At 39.6% G+C, this 23,328-nt stretch overlaps 1 protein-coding gene across 1 annotated transcript in view; it reads right to left on the bottom strand.

The window, feature by feature from the left end:
• Positions 1–2,711: 2,711 nt before the first annotated feature.
• VWA8 (von Willebrand factor A domain containing 8) overlaps positions 2,712–23,328 on the bottom strand; it is a 181,263-nt gene continuing 160,646 nt past the window's right edge. Inside the window, exons 41-45 of the mRNA XM_032099823.1 lie at positions 18,512–18,637; positions 16,514–16,672; positions 8,675–8,773; positions 7,234–7,472; positions 2,712–4,786 (exon numbers count right to left, since the gene is read on the bottom strand). Of these exons, the coding sequence (XP_031955714.1) occupies positions 4,678–4,786; positions 7,234–7,472; positions 8,675–8,773; positions 16,514–16,672; positions 18,512–18,637 (732 nt within the window). The 3' untranslated portion in view covers positions 2,712–4,677. The remainder of the gene's footprint in view (positions 4,787–7,233; positions 7,473–8,674; positions 8,774–16,513; positions 16,673–18,511; positions 18,638–23,328) is intronic.

Raw genomic sequence — 23,328 nt, 5'->3', positions numbered from 1 at the left:
CCTCAATTCACTCTGAGCACGTGCCTGGGAAGTTTATTTGATGCCTGTTGCTGATGAGGAGGCTTAAGCACAAGAGCTGAAGGGCTGAAGTGTGAGGCTCAGCCCTTATGGCTCTGATGTGGCACCGACTTTGGCAGCTGAGCTCCATCTCTGAGCCTGCCCGTCCTGAGCCAGGGTGGGTTTGTGCTGCTTGGTCCCTCAGCAGGGATTGGCCCTGGCATGGCAGCACCTCACTGCTGCTCCATGAGCCAAATGTGCCTCCCCTGACCATCCTCTCCTGGCCTCACGTTGGGGTTTTCACTGGGGGTAATTTTACTGCCGTGGCTGTGCCTGGTAGATCTTTCTGGCTACTTCATCTGCTTTTCTCACCTACATCCTGATCATGCCTGCTTTGATGCTCAAGTCAAGCCAGTTCAGAAAGCTGAGCAGGTTGAAAATGAAGAATTTGTCCTTTTTTCCCTTGCTTGCTCTCTTTCCTTATGTTTCTTTTGGAACCGAGGGAACTCTGGTACCAGATTACACCCAGCTGGTAGGGATCCACAGCCTCAGGCAACCAGGATCTGGGTCTAGTTTTCAGCCCTACCTGGATTTAAACAGTTCAGCCTGTCCAAAGAAAAACTGTATGTGATGGCTGGAAAAACCAGGGTCAAGATCTGAGATTCTTTTTTCTACATTTCCAACTGTCAGTATATTTACTGCAATGAGGTTTTTCTTGACTAGGGTCACGCTACAAGTGTAGTAGTAGATCTTTGTTCTGATACACAGAATTTTTCTGCATGCAGTCACACCAGATGTTCAGACTAAGGATGTTGTGAGTAATGTTAAAGGTATCTGTTTTTTAAAAATAGATTTTCATATGCTTAATTGTCCTGTCAAAAGGTGGAGAATAGATGTTCATGAATATGAAGTTATTCAAATTTTATAATTTTGTCTTTGGAAAAAAAAACCCACCATCACCTTCATCCTGAAGAATGTCAAATCTCTTCTGCAATCTTCCCAACATTCATTTCCCAGAAAATATAGTTGACTTAAAAAAAAATTTATTCAGTGACAATGCTGTTCACATTGACACAGCAATCTCAAAACCAAAACCACTTCTGAATTAGGCAATTTGTTACCTGTTTATTTTGGTGGTGTAAAGCCTGTTTCCTAGAAGAGGAAATCCTTCAGCTGAACAGTTTGCTTTGCAAGCTATTTTTTTGTAGGGGAATTTGTTTGCTACAAATTGTTGTAAACAATCTCACATTCCTGAGTGAGAGATCACCTGCACTTGCTCTGATTGAAATCTCCTCAGTCTGGACTTTCTGGTTTCTTTTGTTTTTTTTTAATTTTTGCACCAAAGTTAAATAATAAATAATAATAAATGACTGTGTAGTGTTACTAACTGCCTAGTGGGTATGAACACAGTAAATATAGAAACAGAATTAGACCAAAATCTGCATTACAAGAGGTAATTAAAATCACTACTGCTGATGTGACTAATGCTATCAAAGCATTAGTGATAGGTCAGGCCCTGCTCCAACTGGCAGCTCTATTCATTCCCAAAAAAAGGTCTTTCCATAAAAACTGATGAGTGCAAAAGTGCCTTATTAAACTGTGAGATGAAAAATACCTTAACACACTTTCAGATGGGATGAGTGACACACAAAGCTGGTGCCTGCATTGCAATGAGAGCAGCCACTGGCACTTCTTTTAGCCAGACAAAGCCATGTTACTTTTAAGCATTCCACTAATTAAAAATAAATGCATATTAGGAAGCTCTGCAAGTCCCAGTAACATGAAAGACGAGTGTTTGCTGAATTTTTGAGCAGTGAAATAACACTGCAAGTCCTGGTGAGACTGGGAAAAGCACAGTTGCTGCTTTGATTTCCCTGGGGTAGCAATGGGCATTAAAGAAGGTGAGAGATGTACAGCCTGGGGAAAATTTTGCCCTGAATTTTTATAATTTAGAGGGACGCTGTCAGGTCAAATATGCTCTGCAATGAAATGTTACTAAAGCCAAAACCCAAACCCTTTCCTTCTGAACTGAAAATTTTAAAAAAGGTTCACTCATTTCTTCTCCCTTTCTCTCACAATCTACTGAAGTACCTCTTCCTTTCCACTCCTGACAGACCCCACCTGCAGTGCTGCATCCAGCTCTGGGCCCCAGCACAGTAAGGACATGGACCTGTGGGAGGGAGTCCACAGGACGGACACAAAGATGATCAGAGGGCTGGAGCACCTCTGCTATGAAGACAGGCTGAGAGAGCTGGGGTTGTTCAGCCTGGAGAGAGGGCGGCTCCAGGGAGACCTTATAGCACCTTCCAGTACTTAAAGGGGGCTCAGGAGAGCTGTAGAGGGACTTTATACAAGGGCAGATAGTGATAGGGCAGGGGGGGAATGGCCTTAAACTGAAAGAGGAAGGTTTAGAATTTCCACCTACCCTCATGGCCAGGCCTGGTCCTGGACATGGCTGTATCCTATGGGCCCAAGGAACATGAACTGAAACACAACAGACATCTCCTGAAACAAAGAATAAAACCAAACACTACAGAAATGTAACTATAAATGATGTAACTGTAATGAAAGGTAACTGTAAATGATACTTATACATGAAGTATAATTTAGAGGCATAATCAAACAAAAGATTAAAAACTGGATTTATCATAGTTTTTCACTTAAATACCACTTTTTTTTAATGATAAAGATAACAGTATTTTACTGCATGAAAATCTGAGGTGAAAAAGTTTATTCACTCAGGTCATGTAGAAAGTGTACAGTGCATTTGCTAATTAACTGCAAGAAAAAGCTTCTTTTTTTCAGGACTGCTGGCAACAAAGGCAGATGTGCTGAAGGAATTTCCATGTAAACACACATTTAGTAAGAGCCTTGTTAATATATCAATTCTTTATTGCATTTAGTATCTCATGTTTACAGGACCAAGGTATTTTTTATTTTGAAGTGCACTCCCCCTTAGTAGCAGCATCTGTGTGTATGTGCATACGTGTGCATTTGTCCCAACCAGGGATAACCTTCTCAGCCTTCTCCTCCCAACTCCTTTCTCTCCAAACAGGAACTGCATCTTCAATCTCTTTGTTTTCACATATATAGTTATCATAACAATGCTAACAAGACTTTGAAAAATGTCTTCTGTCCCCTCTTGTCATAAAGAGTTTGAAAGCTGACCAGACTTTGAAACTCATCCTAAACGGGACATTTTTGATGCGCTGGTAAAGATTTTTGCTGCAGGACTGATGAAGTAAAGAATGACCACCATAAGCTGGACCCTTTAAAACAACAATGGTTGTATTTAACGAGACCAAATGAATCTGCCTCCTCCCTTCCAAAGATACTGCTCAAGGTGCAGCTTGATCAACTGCAGGACTAAGAGAAATATTAAAAGAATTGCAAGTCCTCCTTCAGATTTTTATAAGCACTCTTCCTGAATGTTCTTCTATTCAATTACTTTCTAATTAAGACCAGAGTATCAGTGATGATGCACATCCCCAACACCAGCTTAATTAAATCACACATTCAATTCATTGAGTATTCCACTGTTCCCAAAGAACTACAAAATATCTCTTCTTTAGTAGATAAAGAGGAATTATCACCTCATAGTACAAGCCAAACATCAACTGATTGAATCATAAAGTAAGTCTTTATAACTAACTTGGATATTAAATACACTCTAACACAGATATCTTGCTAAAATACTTTTTCCTCTTCCTTTATAAAAAATAACTTACTTTGTCATGTCTAAATCTCTCCTCCAGTTTTACCTTCAAATGACCCAAGAAAAACAGACCATGAACGAGCTCTAGCAAAGCACTAGTAACCTTTTTGTCTCCCAACTGAAGAGTCACCCCCATGTGCTGAGGCCACCCCAGGGATTCCGTGTAACAGGGCAGTGGGTGCAGCATCATCGGCTGTGCAACAGAGACATGGCAGGAATTCCCTCCTTGGAAACGCTGCCTCTTGAGTTCTTAGGAGGATTTTGACCCTTTCCCCTTACTTTTCATAGGCAGAACTGAACCAACCTATTTTTGTGTTGTTTTACTTCTTAACAGCCACTTTCTCTAGATCTGACAACTCGGAGCACAGTGCCTGATCAGATAATGACTGTTTACATGTGACGGTCAGCATTTCCAAACTGCTCCTTTGTTCCCAGCGTCGGGGTGAAGCCCTGATGCCTGTCAAGACAAGAAAGCAACAGGAGACGAAGGAAGGATTTCCTGCTTGGCAAGAGCAGTCCTGTTTAAATCAGAGATGGAGTTAACCACCCATTCAAACACAGGCACATGAAACACTGACACAGATTGCCTGGGTCTGCCTTGCACAGGATTACCAAATCCCAGTGAACCATGTTTCATGAAACAGGATGAGATGATTCCGCAGTGCTGGCAACACAGCGGGCAGAGGAGTGATCACAAACTGTCCTTTGTTTGTTTGTTCCTCCGAAAAAACACTCGTTCTGTCGCCATCCTCTGCCCTGATGCAGTTCTTTGAATGTGCTAAGTCGCTTGAGAGATTTGGGGGGAAAATTTACAGCCTGGCCATCATGTAGATTATGGTTGCTTGGCTGATTAGAGGAGAGTATGTATTTTATTAATAATTGTGTTTATCCTTAGTTTTAGGGTTTGTACCTCCAGCAGCAGTGGGTTTCCTCTTTGAGTTCACACCCTGTGACATCAGTGATGCTTAGGCACTTGACAACATGGTAGATGTGAAGATCTGCTGCAAAATCTGAGGGATCTCTTTGGTGTCCATGGCAATAAAAGAGCGACCTGCTGGCAGTGTCCTCTGCAGCCTAAGAAGCAGAATGAGGGACAAGACACAATTACCATCCCAAATTATCTTCCCTAACACAAGACAGGATTCGTCTTGAATATCTTCCCAATCCATGCTGTTCACACTGCTGTCACCATGCAATTTAAAGGCTTGGGAAAGCAACAGAGGGAGAAAACACTGAGAGCAGCCAGGGCAGAGAGCTCCTTTCAGCAACACAAACAAGAGGGTTTCCAGAGATTTCTATCCATGTCCTCTTTCTGACATGCCAGAACTCCATTTTGATCAAGGTACCAGCGACCCCATGAGGTGTCACCACAACTGGTTTGCTGAGGGCAGCTACAGATTTACACTGGAAATGAAGATACTTATCCTAAATTGACTACCATGAACCCACAGCTCTTTCAGATCAACAAGTCCAATGATTTTAACTGCGCTCTTTGTATTGCTTCTTTGACATTGCTGCAGATTACATGGAAATGTATTTTTCTGCTAATATTAACCTGACACATTTTTATTCACAGCTTAACCCACCCTTAAAAGTCAAACTAGACACGTGTTACAAACGCCATGTCCCTCATGTCCAGTTAGCAGGCTGGGGATTTATTTTTTCTCTGCTTTTTAGATGAGATTATGCTCTATACTATTCCTCCAATGTTAAATAAACCCTCACTTTTAAAATTAGTTTTAAAAAAGCTGCAACAGAGAATTCCCTTCTCCTTCCCCCACAGCAGTTACAGGAAGGCTTTGTCTAATTCTGCACTTCCACATACACAGAAATGCATTTCAGTTACAGCATTGTGTGCATTTTCCATACCCAGTAAACCAGGCCATTATAAGATCTCCTCTTACACAGCAGGAAAGATTTTTTCAAAATCTTTTGGTCAAAGATTTTTTCTTCTTTTTTTAAATTCTTATCAAAAGTAAAGGGACTTTCTGTAATGATAATCTTTCAGAATGGATTCTCTTCTGATGAATAACACAGCTCTGGTGTACAGACCTGCAGCCACAACTCACGGGGGCTGTGCAGTTGTATCTTTCAAGCCTTTACTTCTTAGAATTATCTACTGAGGACCAACTCCCTTTCTGATTTCTCTCATTCTCCTCTAGTTGAAGACTCAAACAGAAACAGAAAAGACACCGCTGATATCTGTGGCTATACCAGCTTTTTGCTGCAGGTACTGGTCCTCAGTGGATGTGGAACCTGGAAGAACACCTGGGACAGAATTTCTTCTTTTTTCCCCTTGTGCCCAAACATTTTAAAGAGAAATTATGTAGCAGAACTAAACCCAGGCATATTGCCTCAGACACTCCAAAGAATTTATGTCTCTAACACAAGGGGAGTATCTGAGTCAAATTTTTGGCTGCTTTGAAGACCATTAAACTCCAGCTTCTTTTGTTTCAATCTCTTTTCTTAGGCCTACACACATTGGAACTGTATACCGGGCAATAACAAAGGCACCACATCTTTGTTGTGATTACATGGTGATACTATGTAAGGATGTAGTGCACATCCTGCAGCAGGAGGATGGCTTCAGCTGCTCCCTTTGGATGCACAGGATGCTCTGGACTTGCTGGCTATAAGGTATGTCTGCAGGATCCACAAGCCAGTCTCCTCCCTGACACAACTCAGGATGTACAGCTTCTCACCAGTACATTACTAATAATAATGGTAAAAAAAGGATGGGTAAACACTTGGACAGGACCTGTCAATGTGCACTTGCAGCCCAGACAGCCAATTGTACCTTGGCTCTCTTTCATCAAAGATAGCGCTGCCAGCAGGGCGAGCGAGGTGATTCTGCCCCTCTACTCTTCTCTGGTGAGACCCCAACTGGAGCATTGTGTATAGCTCTGGGGTCCTCAGCACAGGAACCACATGGACCTGTTGGAGTGGGTCCAGAGGAGGGACACAAAAACAGTCAGCAAGATGGAGCACCTCTGCTATGAAGACAGGCTGAGAGAGTTGGAGTTGTTCAGCTTGGAGAAGAAAATCCAGGGAGACCTTATTGAGGCCTTTCAATAAATACAGGGGGCTCATAAGGACATAGTGAGAGTTTTTACTGGGGCCTGTAATGAGGATAAGGTGTAGCAGTTATAAACTGGAAGAGGGTAGATTTAGACTGGAGATCTGGAAGAAATTTTTACAATGAGAGTGATGATGCACTGGCACAGGTCATCCAGAGAAGTTGTGGATGCTGTATCTCTGGAAGTGTTCAAAGTTGAGTTGGATGGGGCTTTGAACAATGTGATCTAGTGAAAGACATCCCTGCTTATGGAAGGAGAGTTGGAATAGGTGATATTTCAAGGTCCCTTCCAAGTCAAACCATTCCATGATTTTATGATACTATGACCAAAACCTCAAAACCTTGTGCAGAACAACAGCACGGGCAACTCACTGCAATAAAAGCAGAGTTTAGATTCATGCTGAATGAAAGCAAACAGTACTAGGCATAAACCAAACACACTTACCTATCTGCCTGGTCTCCCAAGGATCCTATAAATATGGCGAAAGCATTGACTTGAGTATTGGTGGTCAAGACCTGTGCAAACCTTGATGGCTGAATTCCGTATCGCTCGAGATTTGCGTCACTTAAGACGATAACAAAATACTCATCAGCCTCCTCCTTGGTGATTTCCCGAATGGCATGTTCCGTCCCTTCCAAGGTATGGTCTCCACTCATGCAGAACTGGGCATGGGCATGCATGGTCTGTGTGCACAGCATAACCACGTGGAAACACATAAGATGACTTTAGGAACAAGCATTCATTTCAGCTAGCACAGGAGGGAGTAAATATTCACTACGGCTGTATTAGGGGATGCATCAGATATGCAGACAGTGCTCCAGATACAACAGAAGATGCATCTTTTTGTACCTAATATGTCATATTTTAAGACAGGCAGCACTTCTTAAAAACACAGTGGGCAAACAATCAAAATCCACACAGGGACCTAATTAGACTGGGCCTTAGGGAAGGTGAAATACTTTGGTCAGCTGCAGTTTGAGTAGCTACATTCCTATGTATTTAAGGAATAAAATAGGGCTTCATTTCCTAATGCTGTGAACAGCTCCTGCCTGCTCCTAATTTGCACTGGACTTCCAAATCCTAGTAGTGTCTCAGTTATTATCAAATATCCGATTCCTGACAGTGGCAGTCACATTTAAAAATAATGAAGCATTTTGTTTGAGCTGTTACAAAAGAAATACACCATATTCACTGGTAAGCTGGTATCTATGTAGAAGGCAAGGAATTTTAGATGTTACTAAATCAAGTTGTTCTAATCGAAGTAGCTCCCAACCTTTTAAAAATAGGTTTTGAAGGAAGCTCAAATACATGCTTCTAGCCCACCAAGCTGCCAAGCAGGTAAATCCTACAATATACACAATATACTCAATTTTTCTTCATCCTACTACAGAAAAATTTTGGTGAATACACACACTTCACCATTGTGATTTAACACATTTCCCATTTAGCATTGACACATTTTCCCAATGCTACTGTGATGCATAACTTCTTGAAGGTACCAGGCTAAATCACTGACCTGGGATCCCTCTACAGTTTTGAATTAGTCACTTATGCACTAATAATACCACATGATTTGGGCAGAGCTATCTACATCACTGTATAATCTTTGGAACTTCCCCTATCTTTTGACAGGTAGCCAAGATGACACATTTATGGCACAGCAGTCCAGAATAAGGCATACCCAGCTTCTATTATTTTGGCACAATTTGTTTTCTGCCATGTCTCTGAAATGTCCTGTTTCAATTTTATGCAAATACACAGACTCTGCTTTCTTGTCTTTCTTTTATTTTACTATTCTCATGTTTTCCATTCTGTGACCCACCTACAATTTTATCCTTGCAGTCATAAAGTCCTTAATTACCCAGCATCACTTAGTAGGATTTACCTTAAGAATCTCTAATCTTTGCTTATTGTTCTTGGGAACTTTGTCACTCCCAACCAAGGCGATGTTGAAGCCATCTCCTGAATGTCCAACAATGTCGTACTACAAGAAAGAAACATCATCAGTCACCTGTTTGTTAGTCACGAATGACCCTTGGCTCACAATGACACAAGACAGATCAAAGGCAATTTGCAATTCTCAACAAAAAACCCCAAGTACTGTTCCCTGTTTCTGCTTATGAGTTGCTTAAGGGAACTACTTGCAATTACTTACTGACATGCAAACATAGGAAAGAACTACTAAATAATGAAATTAAGGAACATCTCCTTATTTCCATGGTCTGTTTTTCACATCATCCCACCAACTGCAGAGCAGTGATGTGTAAGATCAAGGCCTTGCCCTCTCACATTGTCCACGTATTTCTTTTAAAGCAGCAATTTTCATCCTCTTGAGTCTGACAAACAAGAAACACATTGTCTGAAAGTAGCTCCTATGTTTGATGAATCTTTTTGGTGACCTCATTCTGCTCTGAAAAAAAAAAGTATTACAAGTCCCCTTTTCTGAAAATCAGCACTCCTTATTTTTGCACATAACAGATCAAAGGTATTGCTGAAAGTATGTGGAGAAGCGAATTCCAAGAGCCTCTGTATGTTTTCAAAGGAGATGGTGTGCACATCATTCTCCTGTGAAAGATGCTGCAAAACTGACATGTAGAACCGCAACAGTTCAAATATCCTGTTGAACAAATAACGCAATATCGTGAAGGCCTCTGCTTTATGTGAGAGCCTCATTGTTGTAACATGAAAACCAAGACAAGCTGAGTTATGGCAAGGTCCTGACCTGCTCTTTGTGTTGTGGATGTGGTACTCACCCCAGGGAGAATTCACGAGCAGGACAGAAATGGATTTAAGAGCTGTCTACACCAAGCAAGGGAGCACAGTGTACAGAATCTGAGCCCAGAGAGACCTGAGCTGGCAATTCCTCAGCATGAACATGCCTGTATTTCCCCCTGCCCAGCTGGCACAGACCTGCCTTTAGTTGACAGGGAGTCCTGATGCAGTATTTTACCTTTCTGTTTTCTTTTTTTCAAGTACTGTTACAAGTTCCTGCTGGATTCACCATCTCTAATTCCCACATAATCATTTGGTAAAAGGCATGTCTATTTGTCAAAGTTTTACTGTCTTTTCTTTCCTATTGAAATACACTTTATTTGGTATGTCAGGTCCTAGAGAGTGGAGAAATGGCATCCTTTACAGACAAAGCTCTTTTTTTTCCACATCACTGATTTGCTTTAAAACATATCAAAAGAAAGCTAGAGCAGCTGGAACAATACTTTTAAAGGTGACACCTTCCTCTGTAAAAGAGCAAATGTTCCGCATACTGTAGATTATTTCACCCAAGGTCAGACCATTTTATGACAGCCCCACATACACCAGACTTCCTCCCCCTACGAAATCTTTATATAATCTAGTCCCCACACAATACCATTTCTTTCTGCTCTGTTGGCTTTTCTCATTTCTGCTCTCCTCAGATCTTACATGCCTAGTATTTGCTACCCAGCCTCATGTAAAGTTTTCAGTCTGCCACACGCTTTCTCTTCAAAACCTATTTCTTATGACCAGTAATGCTTCAGACACTCTCTTTCTCGATGGATATGAAGACATGGCAAATGAAAAGACACAAATTTTGAGAATAATGCTGAGGTTACATTCCTAAATAAAACAGGAATAAATTCTGTTTAATAAAACCTGAACCACACACAGGGAATGTGTGCATGAGTATTGTTTTAAAAATTAGGGACTATTCAAATCAGAGGAACTAAATAAAGCAGAGGTTTAATGGAGCAGAAAATACACAGTGCTCGTGGTTCTTATGCAATGTTAGAAATGCCCACACATCTTCAGGGTAGGCTCTTAATTATGAAATCTTGCACATCCTCTGCTGAGCAGTTTTGTATTTGGTATCACTTTTAAATCAACAGCTTAACTATGTAAAGCAAAATGCTGCCATTCTCCTGTGTAAAAAGGCTGATCCCTTCATAGAAGGCTCCTTCCTGGCTTCCTGTATGTCTCACACTAGGTGCCCTCGTGTCAGCTTTGCCATACTGAGTTCCTGGGAATAGGCCAAACTTTGCTGTTTGGGAATATCATTGTGGTTCTTGACATACACCAGTAACAGACCAAGCTTTCATCTCAAACAGTCTGAGCTTAAACTCAGTGTGACAGCCTGTATAAGGGGAACTGCTGCATCTCCTAGATGAAACACTAGATGTTGACCCTGCAGTAGGGTTCCCTCCACATTCTTGCACAAGGTGGGAACAGACAACCTGGGTACAGGCAAGGTGAGGCTGAAATGATCTGAGCAAACTATTGCAGGCATGGAAAGGCATCCACCTGGGAACGTCATGTCCTCTCTGCTCCCTGCTCAGAGAGCTGCTTATTATTCTTTGTGTGTGCCCATGCATGCACCCAATATGTGTGGTTATCTCTAACAGATGTGATCAGTTTCTTTGTTTCTTTGCTGACAGCTTACTATGCTATTTGTGATTTAAAAACATTTCACAAACGTTTCACCAGGCAGCAGGGAAGAAGTGGCTGTTTGATTCTTCCTGACTGCTGCATTCTGGGCCAAGTAGGGCCTCCTGAAAAGAGAGTGAGATCCTGCTGTGCTGGGGAAGAGAAGAGCTGTGGTCAACAGCCCTTGCACACTGGTCCTCACGGTCCCCTGATCCCACTGGAAGTCAAGGACCAGGAGTAGCCAAAATCTAATGTGTGTGAGTTTGCTTTTGGGAAGCTCAGCTCCCCAAACTGTGAGGCTGCATGAGTTCACAGCAAGGGAATGTAGCTGCACTGACTTGGATTGACTTAAGTCAACATAAGACTGCAGGCTGGGAGACCCTCCCTGGCAGTGGGGATGGGAGAGGGTTCACAGCACAAGGTGACAGAAGGGAGATGTTTGCCCAGGGGAATGTATGGAATCTGTCACAACTTAGGAAAACAGAGTTTGGGAGAGGAGCAAAACTGGAGCCAAGAAGGTCACTTTGAAATGGCGAAGAATTAAAATCTCTCTTTCTTGCAGTAAAATAATATCTCCTCATGATTTGTGTTCTAGTAAATGAACCCTTAGGGATTTCATATTATCTTCGTGCACTTATTGTAAGCAAAAGGTGCAGACAGCTCCACAGTCCTGGTCAACTGGGAACCCCAACACATGCAGGCCCATGCAGACTTTGTCAAAACCAGCTTCCTTCCTTTGCAGTAGATAAAGACGAGCACAGAAGAAGGGCCTTTGAAGAAGCAAGGATCCAATCTGATGCTTTTTTCCAATAAATTCCCTAAGGAGGATTTATGTGGATGGAGTAACAAGTGAGAGAAAAGCTGTGATACCATCTTGGTTTTGTTTTAAAAAATAGCAAGCAAAGGCTCTCAGGACAAATCCAGCAGCAAAATACATTTGTCATAATGCAGCTTAATTGAAATAATATATTATTGTGGTACACAGGAACTTGTTTTCCAACAGCCTCAGGTACACTGAGACAAGGACTGCTCTATTCAGGGTACACAACATGTAAACACGTATCTCGAAATAGCATCATTTTGTTGGTTTCTTTCCATAGGGAAAGGTTAAAACAATCTCTGTTCCACTGTCACTTTTTGCACTGAATGGATGGTTGCTGCTGCCTAAAATGGGTAAAATGGAAGACTTTGTCTTCCACAGCTGCCATGCCAAAAGGTTTAATTTCTGAAGGCGTTTAAAAAGCGGAAAGAAGATGTGTGCTGAATGGAAAAGGCAGTGTGAATTAGACTCTGCTGGAGGGCTAGATCTTTGTAAATTCGTTTCTTCTTTGGACAACACTGAACAGTCTATTTTTCTGAATTTATTTCAAACCTTTTGTTTATTATTTAAAAGAAACAATTCTGCCAAACATGTGGACCATTTCTTCTTTTCCTGAATTAGCAGTGCTGCCTCCACAGTACATTTTACAAACACAAAATGCTAAAAGAGTCATATAAAATCTGTAATGTCCCTTAAATATAGCTATAAATAACAATTCAGGCTTTTCCTACCAGTTACATAATATGCTATTTATTGAGTCACAATATTTTTAAGGCTTCATAAAATTGCTGTTGGATAATTTACTGGACATACTTCCTCAATCTGCCATCATGTGTGCAAATCAGTAATCAGGGATGATATAAAACCATACAGTTTGTGACAGACATAGTACTACCTCAGATAAAAAAGAGAACAAACTGCCCTTCTGTGCATTTTCAAACAACTGGCATCTAAAATGGGATGTTCAGAAGATGGGCCTCCTGTTTTCCCCTTGACAAGGAGTGATTCACTGCCTGCACTTACGAGAAATGGAAGTAGAGAGGATGTCCCACATGAGCAAAAAAAGCTGAAAAATACCTGCTGCGCTTGTCTGACTACATAAAAAGTAATTTCATTACCTGCTTGGTGCAGTCACATACCCAATACATAGCTCTTCTGTACAAGAAGGCAAGACGAAAGTATTTTCTACCTTCACTCAGTGCTGTTAAGATCATCAGACAATCAGCATCATCCCTGACACCAAGGGGTACCGCTCACGGGGAAAGCTCAGCTGGGTAGGATAAAACAGCCAAGAAAATGCCCATCTGGTTAATTCACAATCATATTTAGCAGAGAAGCACCAACAGAAAGGTCATCCTGAGCAAAAGCCAGGAATTGTTTTCCAAAGTCTGCACTGGAGTCAGGTAGCTGAAGGGAACTTTACTATGTAAATCCCCTTTGCTCAACAAGTGAGATGATCCCCTTGGTTCAACACATGTTGTACAAGATACCCCTCAAATTTGCAGCATATGTTGTTGTGAGCCATGCAGATGGAGCTACAACAGGAACAGATAACAGCAGGCATATATAAAGGCCAAAAAAGTCTATTTTTATAAAACCAGGCAAGAAGAGGATAAGGAAAAGAAAGAAAGAAAAAAGTGATAAACTGCAGATTTTTCATTGCACACTACACAGTTGTGTGTTCTTCTATCTTTTTCAAATGGTTCCTCTCTTAGATATGAGAAATGGATGCTATTTTTGTGGACATACCAAACCTTCAGCTTTGTCCTGAGAAAAATCAGCAGCATCTTGCAAAATGTCAAGAGTTATACAGAATGGAGTCAGTGATATTTAAAAAAAAATCACTGTCTCCCCCACTCTCTGAAGCCTGACCCATAGATTTTAAAATCACAGAACGGAAGAGAGCTTGTAATGACCTTAACTAATTCTCCCCAGTGTGCTGGTTGCATGTCTAGTTCTACATGTCATTCCTTTACTATGCACTTGAGGGTTCTGGGTTCTCAGCTTCAGAGCTGCACTGGAAGTAAGTACAGGTGGTTTTCTGCCACTGTTACATCTTTCTCCAGTGTACCACTTTCTAAGCCACTGTCCTCAGCTGTGTGAATGTAACAGAATTTATTGTTCAGAGCAGAACAGCTGTAGTAGAACAGAATGAACAACTGTCCTCTGGTCTTCCTTTCTGTGTTAGTCAGGATTTTATCAGCTCCTTGATTTTTATCTCCTCCATACTGAGCAGTTCTTGGTTAGTTACTTAGCCATTTCTTGTATGGGGACACTTCCATATCCTTTGCAATCTTTGTCACCCTCTCTTTTTTTTCAGCTCTACAAGAGCTTTTGGTAGATGGGGAAGCAAAATTGCACACATTACTCCTACTGTGAATGCACTATGGATGTTTACAGCAACATTCTCATGCATTCTCCTTTCTTCTCTCTTCCTTTGCTAATAGTTTAGAACATTCAATTAGCTTTCTTGACAGCTGGTGAGAACTGAGCGTTCAAAGAACCACACAACATAATTACAAGACATCTTTGTTGCACACCAGTCTATAGCTGGGAGTGAGGGCTAATAGAAAGCTGAGACTTTCTCACTATGTATTTAAACTCAAAATTCTTTTCTTCCACATACAGCACTTTACATTTAAAAGTACTAAACACCACTTACCATTTTATTTCCCAGTCACCATTTATGGCCAGGTCCTTCTCCAACTTCTTGGAGCTAGATTTATCTTTTTATTTTCCCAAATAACTTTATATAATTAGCAACTTTTCTCACTTCACTATTCATCCCCTTTAACAGATCACTTATGAATATACAGAACAACATGGACTCTGGCATAGATCCCACCACAGCTCCACCACTGACCCTCTAAAAAATGACCACTTAGTCAGTTTTCTATATTTTTAGCAGTATTTTTTTTTATCTAAAGGATTTCACTCTTATCCCCAAAATTCTACCATTTCTTCACAAGCCTCTGGCAGTGACTTTGCCAATTGCCTTTGGCTAAGGAGACTCTACCAACCAACCTTGCTTGTCACACACATAGATACCTTACTTCCCTTTACAAAACCATGCTGACTACACCACAGTATATGATATTTATCCTTGTGCCCGCTGCTTTTCTCTGTGGATGATCCTGCATTTTGCCATACTATTATCTTTGTTGCTCAGATATGCCTGATTTACCAAGCTACACAAATTGTGCTGCATAATTACACTGTCACTGTAAATATTTGTCCTTAGCTTTCATATTATCAGTGAGCAGAAGATACATGAGCAGCTGAACCAATAAAGCCCTGATTTCCAATGATTTTTTAAATTACATTTGAGTTCCCACATGGCTTCTCTCAGCTAAGGTATGAGTTTATGGTTGCAGCATTTTCCTCCAACAGGATTACACAGCATCACTCTCTACCCAGCCTATTTTCATTACATTTTAAGGAATGTAGTGACTTTGGGAACAAAACCATAGTTTCAAATTTGTTTGAAATTTTGCAACACGCTCCGTTTAAGAAAGTTTAAGGGCAAGAAAGCATTACTGCCAAAGAAGATGGTAGCACTCGTCTTGTTTTCTTAGGAAAATAGCATAAAAACATAATGCCTATCTCCTCTTATCGACTTTTCTCTTGAAAAATAGAAGTGTTAATGATTGTACTTTAGAAAACATTTTAAAAGCATATGCCTGATTTTGTACATAAGATTCTATGGAAGAACAGAAACCTGTAGAATTATCTTGTTGGAGGAAAAAGGTGAAGCAGACTGGACTGAATTGATCTAGACTAAGTTTCTATTAGCTTTGTTTAGGAGATTTTACATTTTGTTCAGATATAATTTAATTCTTATCTTTGATATGCTCTTCAGCAAAGGTAGCGGACATTTCTATTCTTCCACTAAACACAGGGTATGTCCAGAATTAACTGGAGACTGCCATTCCTATCTTCTTTATGGCTAAAGAAACACAGCCTGGACCTTGTTTAGGCTTACTGAGACAAAAAGAGTGTTACATTTATCTACATTTCATTTGCAGGCTACCATTACATAACATTGGGAACCTAGTATGTTTCAGTACAAGAAATTATTTTCTTGCTTTCAGTTAACTAGAAGAGAGAAGGGACAAAGAAGTCTGGTCTCTTCCCATGACCAAGTACTGCTGTGTGCACTCTGGGCAGATGGAAAGATGTGGTATCTCTGCATATCCTGAAGCTCATGTTTACTTGTGTTCTGTAGGCTTAAGTGTTTCTGCTCAAAGAAACAGATAAAACCTGAAAAAACCGCAGCAAATCTCACTAAATAAAAGTTTTAGATTGAATACTCCCCTGCTGAAATGTGTAATGTTTCTTATCCTTTCCCTAGTATTATTTTTCAGGTTGCTAGAAATAGATTTATGTCTTTATTTCCTTGTGGGAATGAATAATAATCTTTGGCTAGACTGACTGCTGAAACACTTTTTCCACTGCTCCACACAGCCTGTGTAATAGCCACAGAGCTCCTAGCCCAGCTGCAATTACCTTGAACTTGTGCTCATAATTCTCAAAAGCCTCCATGACCATGCAGACGGCCTCCATGGAGCGTTCCAGCCGCCCATCCACCCCGTTGAAGCGGTACATGCTGCCGGAAACATCCACCACCAGGCGCAGGCGCTTGGGCTTCTGCTGGGGGCTCCCCGGCTGACAGGGAAACACAACAGAACAAAAGGGGAAAGCTGAACATCAGTAAAGATAAACCATTCCAGACAGAGAACCCAATGCATTTTGCAAATCAAGAAAATTTTATCCAGCAAATGTTGTTTAGATTTGTTGAGGTTTTTTTTCAAGAAAAAAACCCCAACTATTCTTCTATTTCAAACCAGTTTTTTAACAGATAACTCAGTTCATTCTTTTCCCTCACCTTCAGTGACTGGAAACAAAATACCTCAAAAAATTCCACACATGCCTGTCAGGAAAATACTTTTTCTGTATCAGTTTTGATTCTTAACATTTTATTTCAGTAAAGAAATGCTGAAATTTGCTCTTTCTGCCAAGGCTCATAATGGAAATGCTTTTCATTGGCATGCGGTGCTAACAGGGACTGCATATGACTGTAAAAACCTGTCTGCTGAGGTTAATAACGTTCCAAAAATGTATGAAATCTTGTTCTGATTAAGTACTAGTTCTATCTTCATTCTGATGCCGAAACCATTGTTTTCTTTCCTGAAAACAAATCCCATCTGTTCTAACAATTTCTGGTATAGCACATTCAAGGGAGGTGTTTTATTTAGCATGCAATGAGATGTGTCTGGATTCAAGTATGAGGCTATTAAAGATGATCTGAAAAAAAACCAGTCACAATATAAACAAATAGCTAAAATGTTCCTTTTACCTGAAAAGGATTTGTGTACTTAATTCTTTTAATTATTCTTTTAATAGACTGTGGCATCCCTGCCCTTCCAGAAACAAAAGAAGAGAAGGCTCATTAAATCCTACACTTATTTTGGTTTTTATGCACACACTTAAAGGTGTCCTTTTTTTGGCAATTGAATTATTTTTACAAAGCTTTAAAACTGATACATTGAGTAAACACATTTTGAAACAAATGAGAATTGAGGATTCAATTACTTTTCCCTTATTGATCTTTCACACAGGCAGTGCCAAATTCCATAAATCATTCAAAGCAACCTAAGGACCAAATAGCATAAAAAATAATACCAGGGATTCATCACATGTGGGTAGCTGACATGCAAAAAGATGCTGTACTCAACTATTTTAAAAAAAAAAACCTTCGTGTACTTAAAAACTGCAATCTGTCATTAAGTATTACTGTTAAATATTATGGACTAGCCCCACTAGTTCTGGCCAGGTTTAGTCGGTCTGATTCAAGTGGTTTCTCTGCTGCTGACTCACATAGGTCTAACTGTAATGCCTTCCAAGGAATGGCTGCATCAGGCCATAAGACAGTCAACTTTATCCTATCTTAATGGCTTTTCCTTACACTTTTTTATTCCACCATAATTTTTATTCTTGTAAATCCAAGTATCTGTGGAAGTTGAAATTATTTGCATACCATGCAATAAGGAAATTGCATTTGTAAACCACTTTCTTTTTAACTTCCTAGGGGATCAACATAGTTGTTAATAAAAATTAAATTATTGAGAAGGTATTTTCCTTTTTTCTATAAGAGCAAACAAAAGAAATGTTTTCTGCTAATTGCCTTCTGGTCATTAAAATACAAAATAAAACCATAAAAAACTGTTGCATTGGATCAAAACTTAGCACTGCCTAGATCAGTGTCCTCTCTCTGAGGGTGGCCAACAGGAAATATTTATGTAAGACTATTTGAAGAGGTACAGCAAATTTTCCTTTCTGTGGTTGCCTCTGTGTCAGGGACATCCCAAGCCAGAGACATTTTTCTGAGTTTCTCATCCATGTAACTTACTCAAACTCCAAACACAGATACTGTACAGCCACTATGAAATCAGCAAACCGGTTAAGCTCTTCTCCACCTTTCCCTGTTTCTTGCTGGATACTTACTTGTGGCTCAAGTTCTCCCCGTCGTTTATATATGGCTTTTTCTCCTGTCAATCCATCAATGATTTTGGCATCATCAAGCTCTCCAACAGCTTGGTGTCTCAGCCATTGCCTTTCCTTACCCTTGGCCTACAACAGAAAAGAAATCTTACTCAGTGATGGGAGTGTGTGTTAGACAATTTAAGACCTAGTGCACGTGACATACACATTAATTTCTTTGTAATGATGTGACAGTTTCGGCATAAGTCAAATCCAAACACATGTTCAAATCCAACCCAGCTGTCCTGGTCTTCTTCTCTGAAAGAAAAATTCACACTGACAAAGAACATGTTCCCTCTGTAACTTGGTCTTTTTCAGTAGTTTCATACATGGGAGTTTAACTGTGAACTGCAGAAATGTTAACCCTTTTTCTTGCAAATATGCTGAAAATGTGTGTGGCACGCCTGTTCAGAAATGCATACAACTGAAGTGACACATATAACTGACCACTTGTTAGGTGTTTTCAATCCACACAGAACAAGAAAAAGTCATTGGGTGACTTAAAGGTAAAACTAAACAGTATCCAGTTCAGGCAATGATAAATGGTTGCTTTTCAAACAGTATTAACAGTATAAACTAATCACATATTTAAAAAAGCTACTTTCAAAATCGTGATACTCAAGAGACAGTCCAATAAACACTTATTTTCTTTTAGTTAAAAGGACATTGCTTATCTACAGCCTGACTTGATGAAAATACATTACAATCCATGTACTCAAATATTCATGGAATTCCTGTACACAGAGCATGCAGTTAAGATTGAAGACTCAAGTATTATAATAATATAAGCAACATATTTAAGCATGTTTTCAAAGGATAGCTTCATCGTGGTTCATAATACATAGGATCTCTCTAAAGACAGCGAAGTCTGTATACATGGGGTTTATAGTTTATTTAATTTCTGTTTTAATCTTCATGTTGAAATTGCTCATCCTGGTAGTAAGCCCAGCAAGGAAAGACAATTTTGAATTTATATACATATGAGGCTTTTTCCCTCTCAGCAAATTGTTGGTTAGCAATTGGAGGAAAATCAAATATCCAGCATGACACAAACTCCCTTAAACATTGATTTTCAGGAATGAAAATCAATTCCTCTCTGATGAGCAGGAAGTCTTACATTACAAATCCCCAGTAAACTGCAGGCCTGGGATTTGAAAGGATGAATCTTTATAGTTTTGTATAGTCGGAGCAGGCAGAAAATGACTTCTTCAGGTTCAGAGGATGTTTGATTTTGCTTTGGACAAAATGTATGGTTTTTTTGTTTTGGTGTGTAGAGAAGGAGTTCTGGACTACAGACTATTGCCTATAATTACTCAAGATTAATGGTCTACTTGCCCAGGAAAATAAGTGGGCAGAAAGCCTACACAGCCACAGAAAAATGTTTTGATTAACAAAATCAAAAGCTTTACAGATGCTTCCTCATGGGAGGCAAAAACAATGCCAATACATGGAAACCTCAGCCTTTTAGTAAATCACAGAAGGAAAAAGGGGAAAAGATTTCTGAGGTTGTGAATTCAGCCAGTTGTGTTCTCTGATACATTTTCATGGTGCTACAGTCAACCTAGCTTTAAGCCACTTTGGCAGTGGGGCATCCAAGAGTTTGCTTGTACCGCCAATCAGGAGTTTCCACTATCGTGAAATATGCCTGGGATGAAAGTTAAATCCCTTCTTCCACAGGATCATTCATTCGTTGCCTTTAGAGTTGTGTAATATCACAAAGAGACACCTGCAAATTCCCAGTGACCCCTACACGTCCCACCAAAACTGTAGGAGTTTCCCTGCTGTCAAAAGCCCAGAGGCAAATTTCAACACTCCAATTAACCATTACAAAAGTACTCCTGGAGAAAACATGCTGCTGAGTAAGCAAAGCCTATCTGGAATCAATCATGCACCTTCCAGGGTGATGCAGGTGAGATGGCTTTGTTCCTACTCAGCCACTCTAAGTAGTGGAACAGAAGTTGATCCTTATCATTTCCTTAGCACTGGTGCTTTGTCAAATTTTCGTCATTTGCTTTCTTTCAGTAGGCAGGAGGGACAAACAACAGAAGACTGCAAAGCTTCACTGACAAAATCTCAACTAGTTTCACTATTTTGCTCACTGACAATGGTTTAGCTTTGCACTTATTTGATGTTCAAGGAACAGCAGTGTGAGAAGAAAATGGCTTTTAATTATGGAGGTAGCTAAAACCAGTTAAATAACTTTGGAAGTTTATTCAACAAAAGCCAGTATTTGAGCTGAAATTTTATTGGAGAAACATGGAGTTGACATCCTCTCCTAAAATAGGAAAGAATGCTGACAAAATCTGATCTCACCTGTTTCCAAAATAATGTTAAAATTACTCAGGCTACTTAGCATCTGCCTCTTCCATGCAGAACTACTAAGAATTTGTTTCCTTTTATAAAATCTGAAAAAATTAATCCCCTTAAGCATGGGTGTTACACAATGCACATATTTTATATATTACAGAGAAAATTCTAATCCTTTTTAATATGCAACTTTCATATGTTTAAAACGAACCTAAGTTTAAAAGCATTTGCAATTTTAAGAGAAAACCAGAACTAATATATATATCTTGCTTTGATATTTGACTAGAAAGGACAAACAATGTATTACTGTTTCAATATACTGCAACCATACTGATGACAAAGTAAATTCATTGCGCTGCTTTTGAAATTAGAAAAATGTGCTAGATACTGTACCTTATCAGTATGGCAATGGCTGATCACAATGCACCACTACAGTAATTCTTTTTACTGGAAGACGTCACAGGTATATTTACAAACAAATATAGCTGTTAAGTCTGTAAGTGTCAGAGAAAAGGTTGGGTATGTGATCACATCTAAATATGTAACTCATAATAGTACAGGATGTATGAAATACTGCCAGTTGTGGTCAGCATTTGTTTCTGGGAAAACATGACACAAATGTTCCCTTAGCTGCTGAAATCACAAAACTATTACTGACAGGGCACAGGGTTTTTCATATTTCCAGCTCTCTGAGCCATGCTTATTACAGGACTGCTACTACTTCATTCTTGCTGCTATGACCAGACTGTTCCCACGTGGTCTAAATCAGACAGAGCCCAGCAGGCTCAGTAACTCAGGCTCAGGTTTGCCCAGTTTAAATGCAGGGGCCTAAATGATGCTCAGAAGCTACAGGGACAGTTGTCCCTGATTCTCTCTGCAATAATCAAGACAGAAGTACTTTCTGGAAAGCAAGTCACCTAACATTTAAGAAAGTCTTTCTGAGTGACTGACTGACCATAACCTTGTGAATTTGGAGTTCAGACAGACAAGCTTTAGGGGAGAGAAGAAAGCCCATCAGTGACAGGATTTCCTGGATTTCTGGCTTTGCTACTTCCACAGAAGATAAACAAAAACTCGTAATGTTTTGATAATGTTGTTCAAAGAGCTGATAGAGATCAGTGAGTTATAATAAGCAAAATGAACAATGAAATTACATTCTCAGACTGTGTTTATGTATCATTTTCAAGGATCTGCCTATTCCAAAAATCTCTTTCTGCTGCTACTAACTTTTGGTGAGCCATAGACAACTGGACCTGAATCCCAGCCTCTTGATTCTAGGGAGGTAAAATTTAATCAAAGGAACATATTTTAAACAAAACCACAAAACTAACAATAAAAAGGCATACATTGAAAAGAAAATCCAGGTTAAATAAACATGGACAACATATTTTGATTATGTGAACACAGTAAGTTTGAAACAAAGCAAACTCAAACATTTTTAAAAAGCCAAACATGTTCTCTACTGAGAAGGTAATTTGGGATTTTCACAAAGTTAAAAACACATAGACATCTGAGCTGCAAATTTTACCGCAATGAACTTTGCCATTGGTTTCTTATTTGAGATATGAGTAATGACTGATAACAGAAAACTGTTCTAGTTGAGAACTCATGGTGTACACAGGACATACAGAAAATAATGGGAGACAGATGCACAATTCTTCATGAGGGCTGGATGAGTTACCATGCTAAGAATTCAAATAAATTTTTTCCCTCTCAAAAATATCACATGAAATGTGCTTAGACTCAGCTTCCCTATTAACAAAAGGCATTTTGAACCTGACTCCTGCTATCGCTTATCTTCATTTTCCTAGTTAATCTTCTAATAAAATCCCTACCAAAATCTATATAAAAATTTATAATGTTAAAAATTTGCTTTCACTATTGCTCTTGTTCTATGATTTAGCTTTTACAAATTCAGTAATTTGGTTTTTCCATCATAAATTACATTTCCTAACTCTGTGGTTAGCTGTTACAGGTTTTGGCAGGAAGTTAGAAAAGTGTCATAAAATACTGAAGCTTATAAGACTTTGCCTTGGTATTAAAATGACCTTTTTTAACAAAGCAAGAGGATATGACTCCTTATATTAAAATATGCTATATTTTGATTATTAACATGATCCCTGAACGTAAGAATTTTGGCTCCAAGGGACAGATAAGGCAGACTCACAAAAAAGACTTCAAACTGAAGATTCACTTATTGATTTCATACCCAGAGTGTGCCTCTAATAGCTTGTGTGCTAGAAACATGGCAAAAAACCTACCTAGATATAAACGATGTAGAAAAACTTGAGATTTACATCCAAATTTTTTTCAACTGAAACCCATCTTTACAAGCCAAAAGCCTGTGTCCTGAACTGAGATACATACTAAGTGCATGAATCACCTAATCATGCCTATCTTAAATGTTCATTACACAAGGAGTTCTCTGAATTGGTATATTCATAATAAAACTGGCTAATGGTTCTCTGTGTATA

The sequence above is a fragment of the Corvus moneduloides genome, chromosome 2 (assembly GCF_009650955.1).
Source record: "Corvus moneduloides isolate bCorMon1 chromosome 2, bCorMon1.pri, whole genome shotgun sequence".
Classification (NCBI taxonomy): Eukaryota; Metazoa; Chordata; class Aves; order Passeriformes; family Corvidae; genus Corvus; species Corvus moneduloides.
The sequence above is the reverse complement of the archived record's forward strand: the minus strand, read 5'-3'. Positions and strand labels throughout refer to the sequence as shown.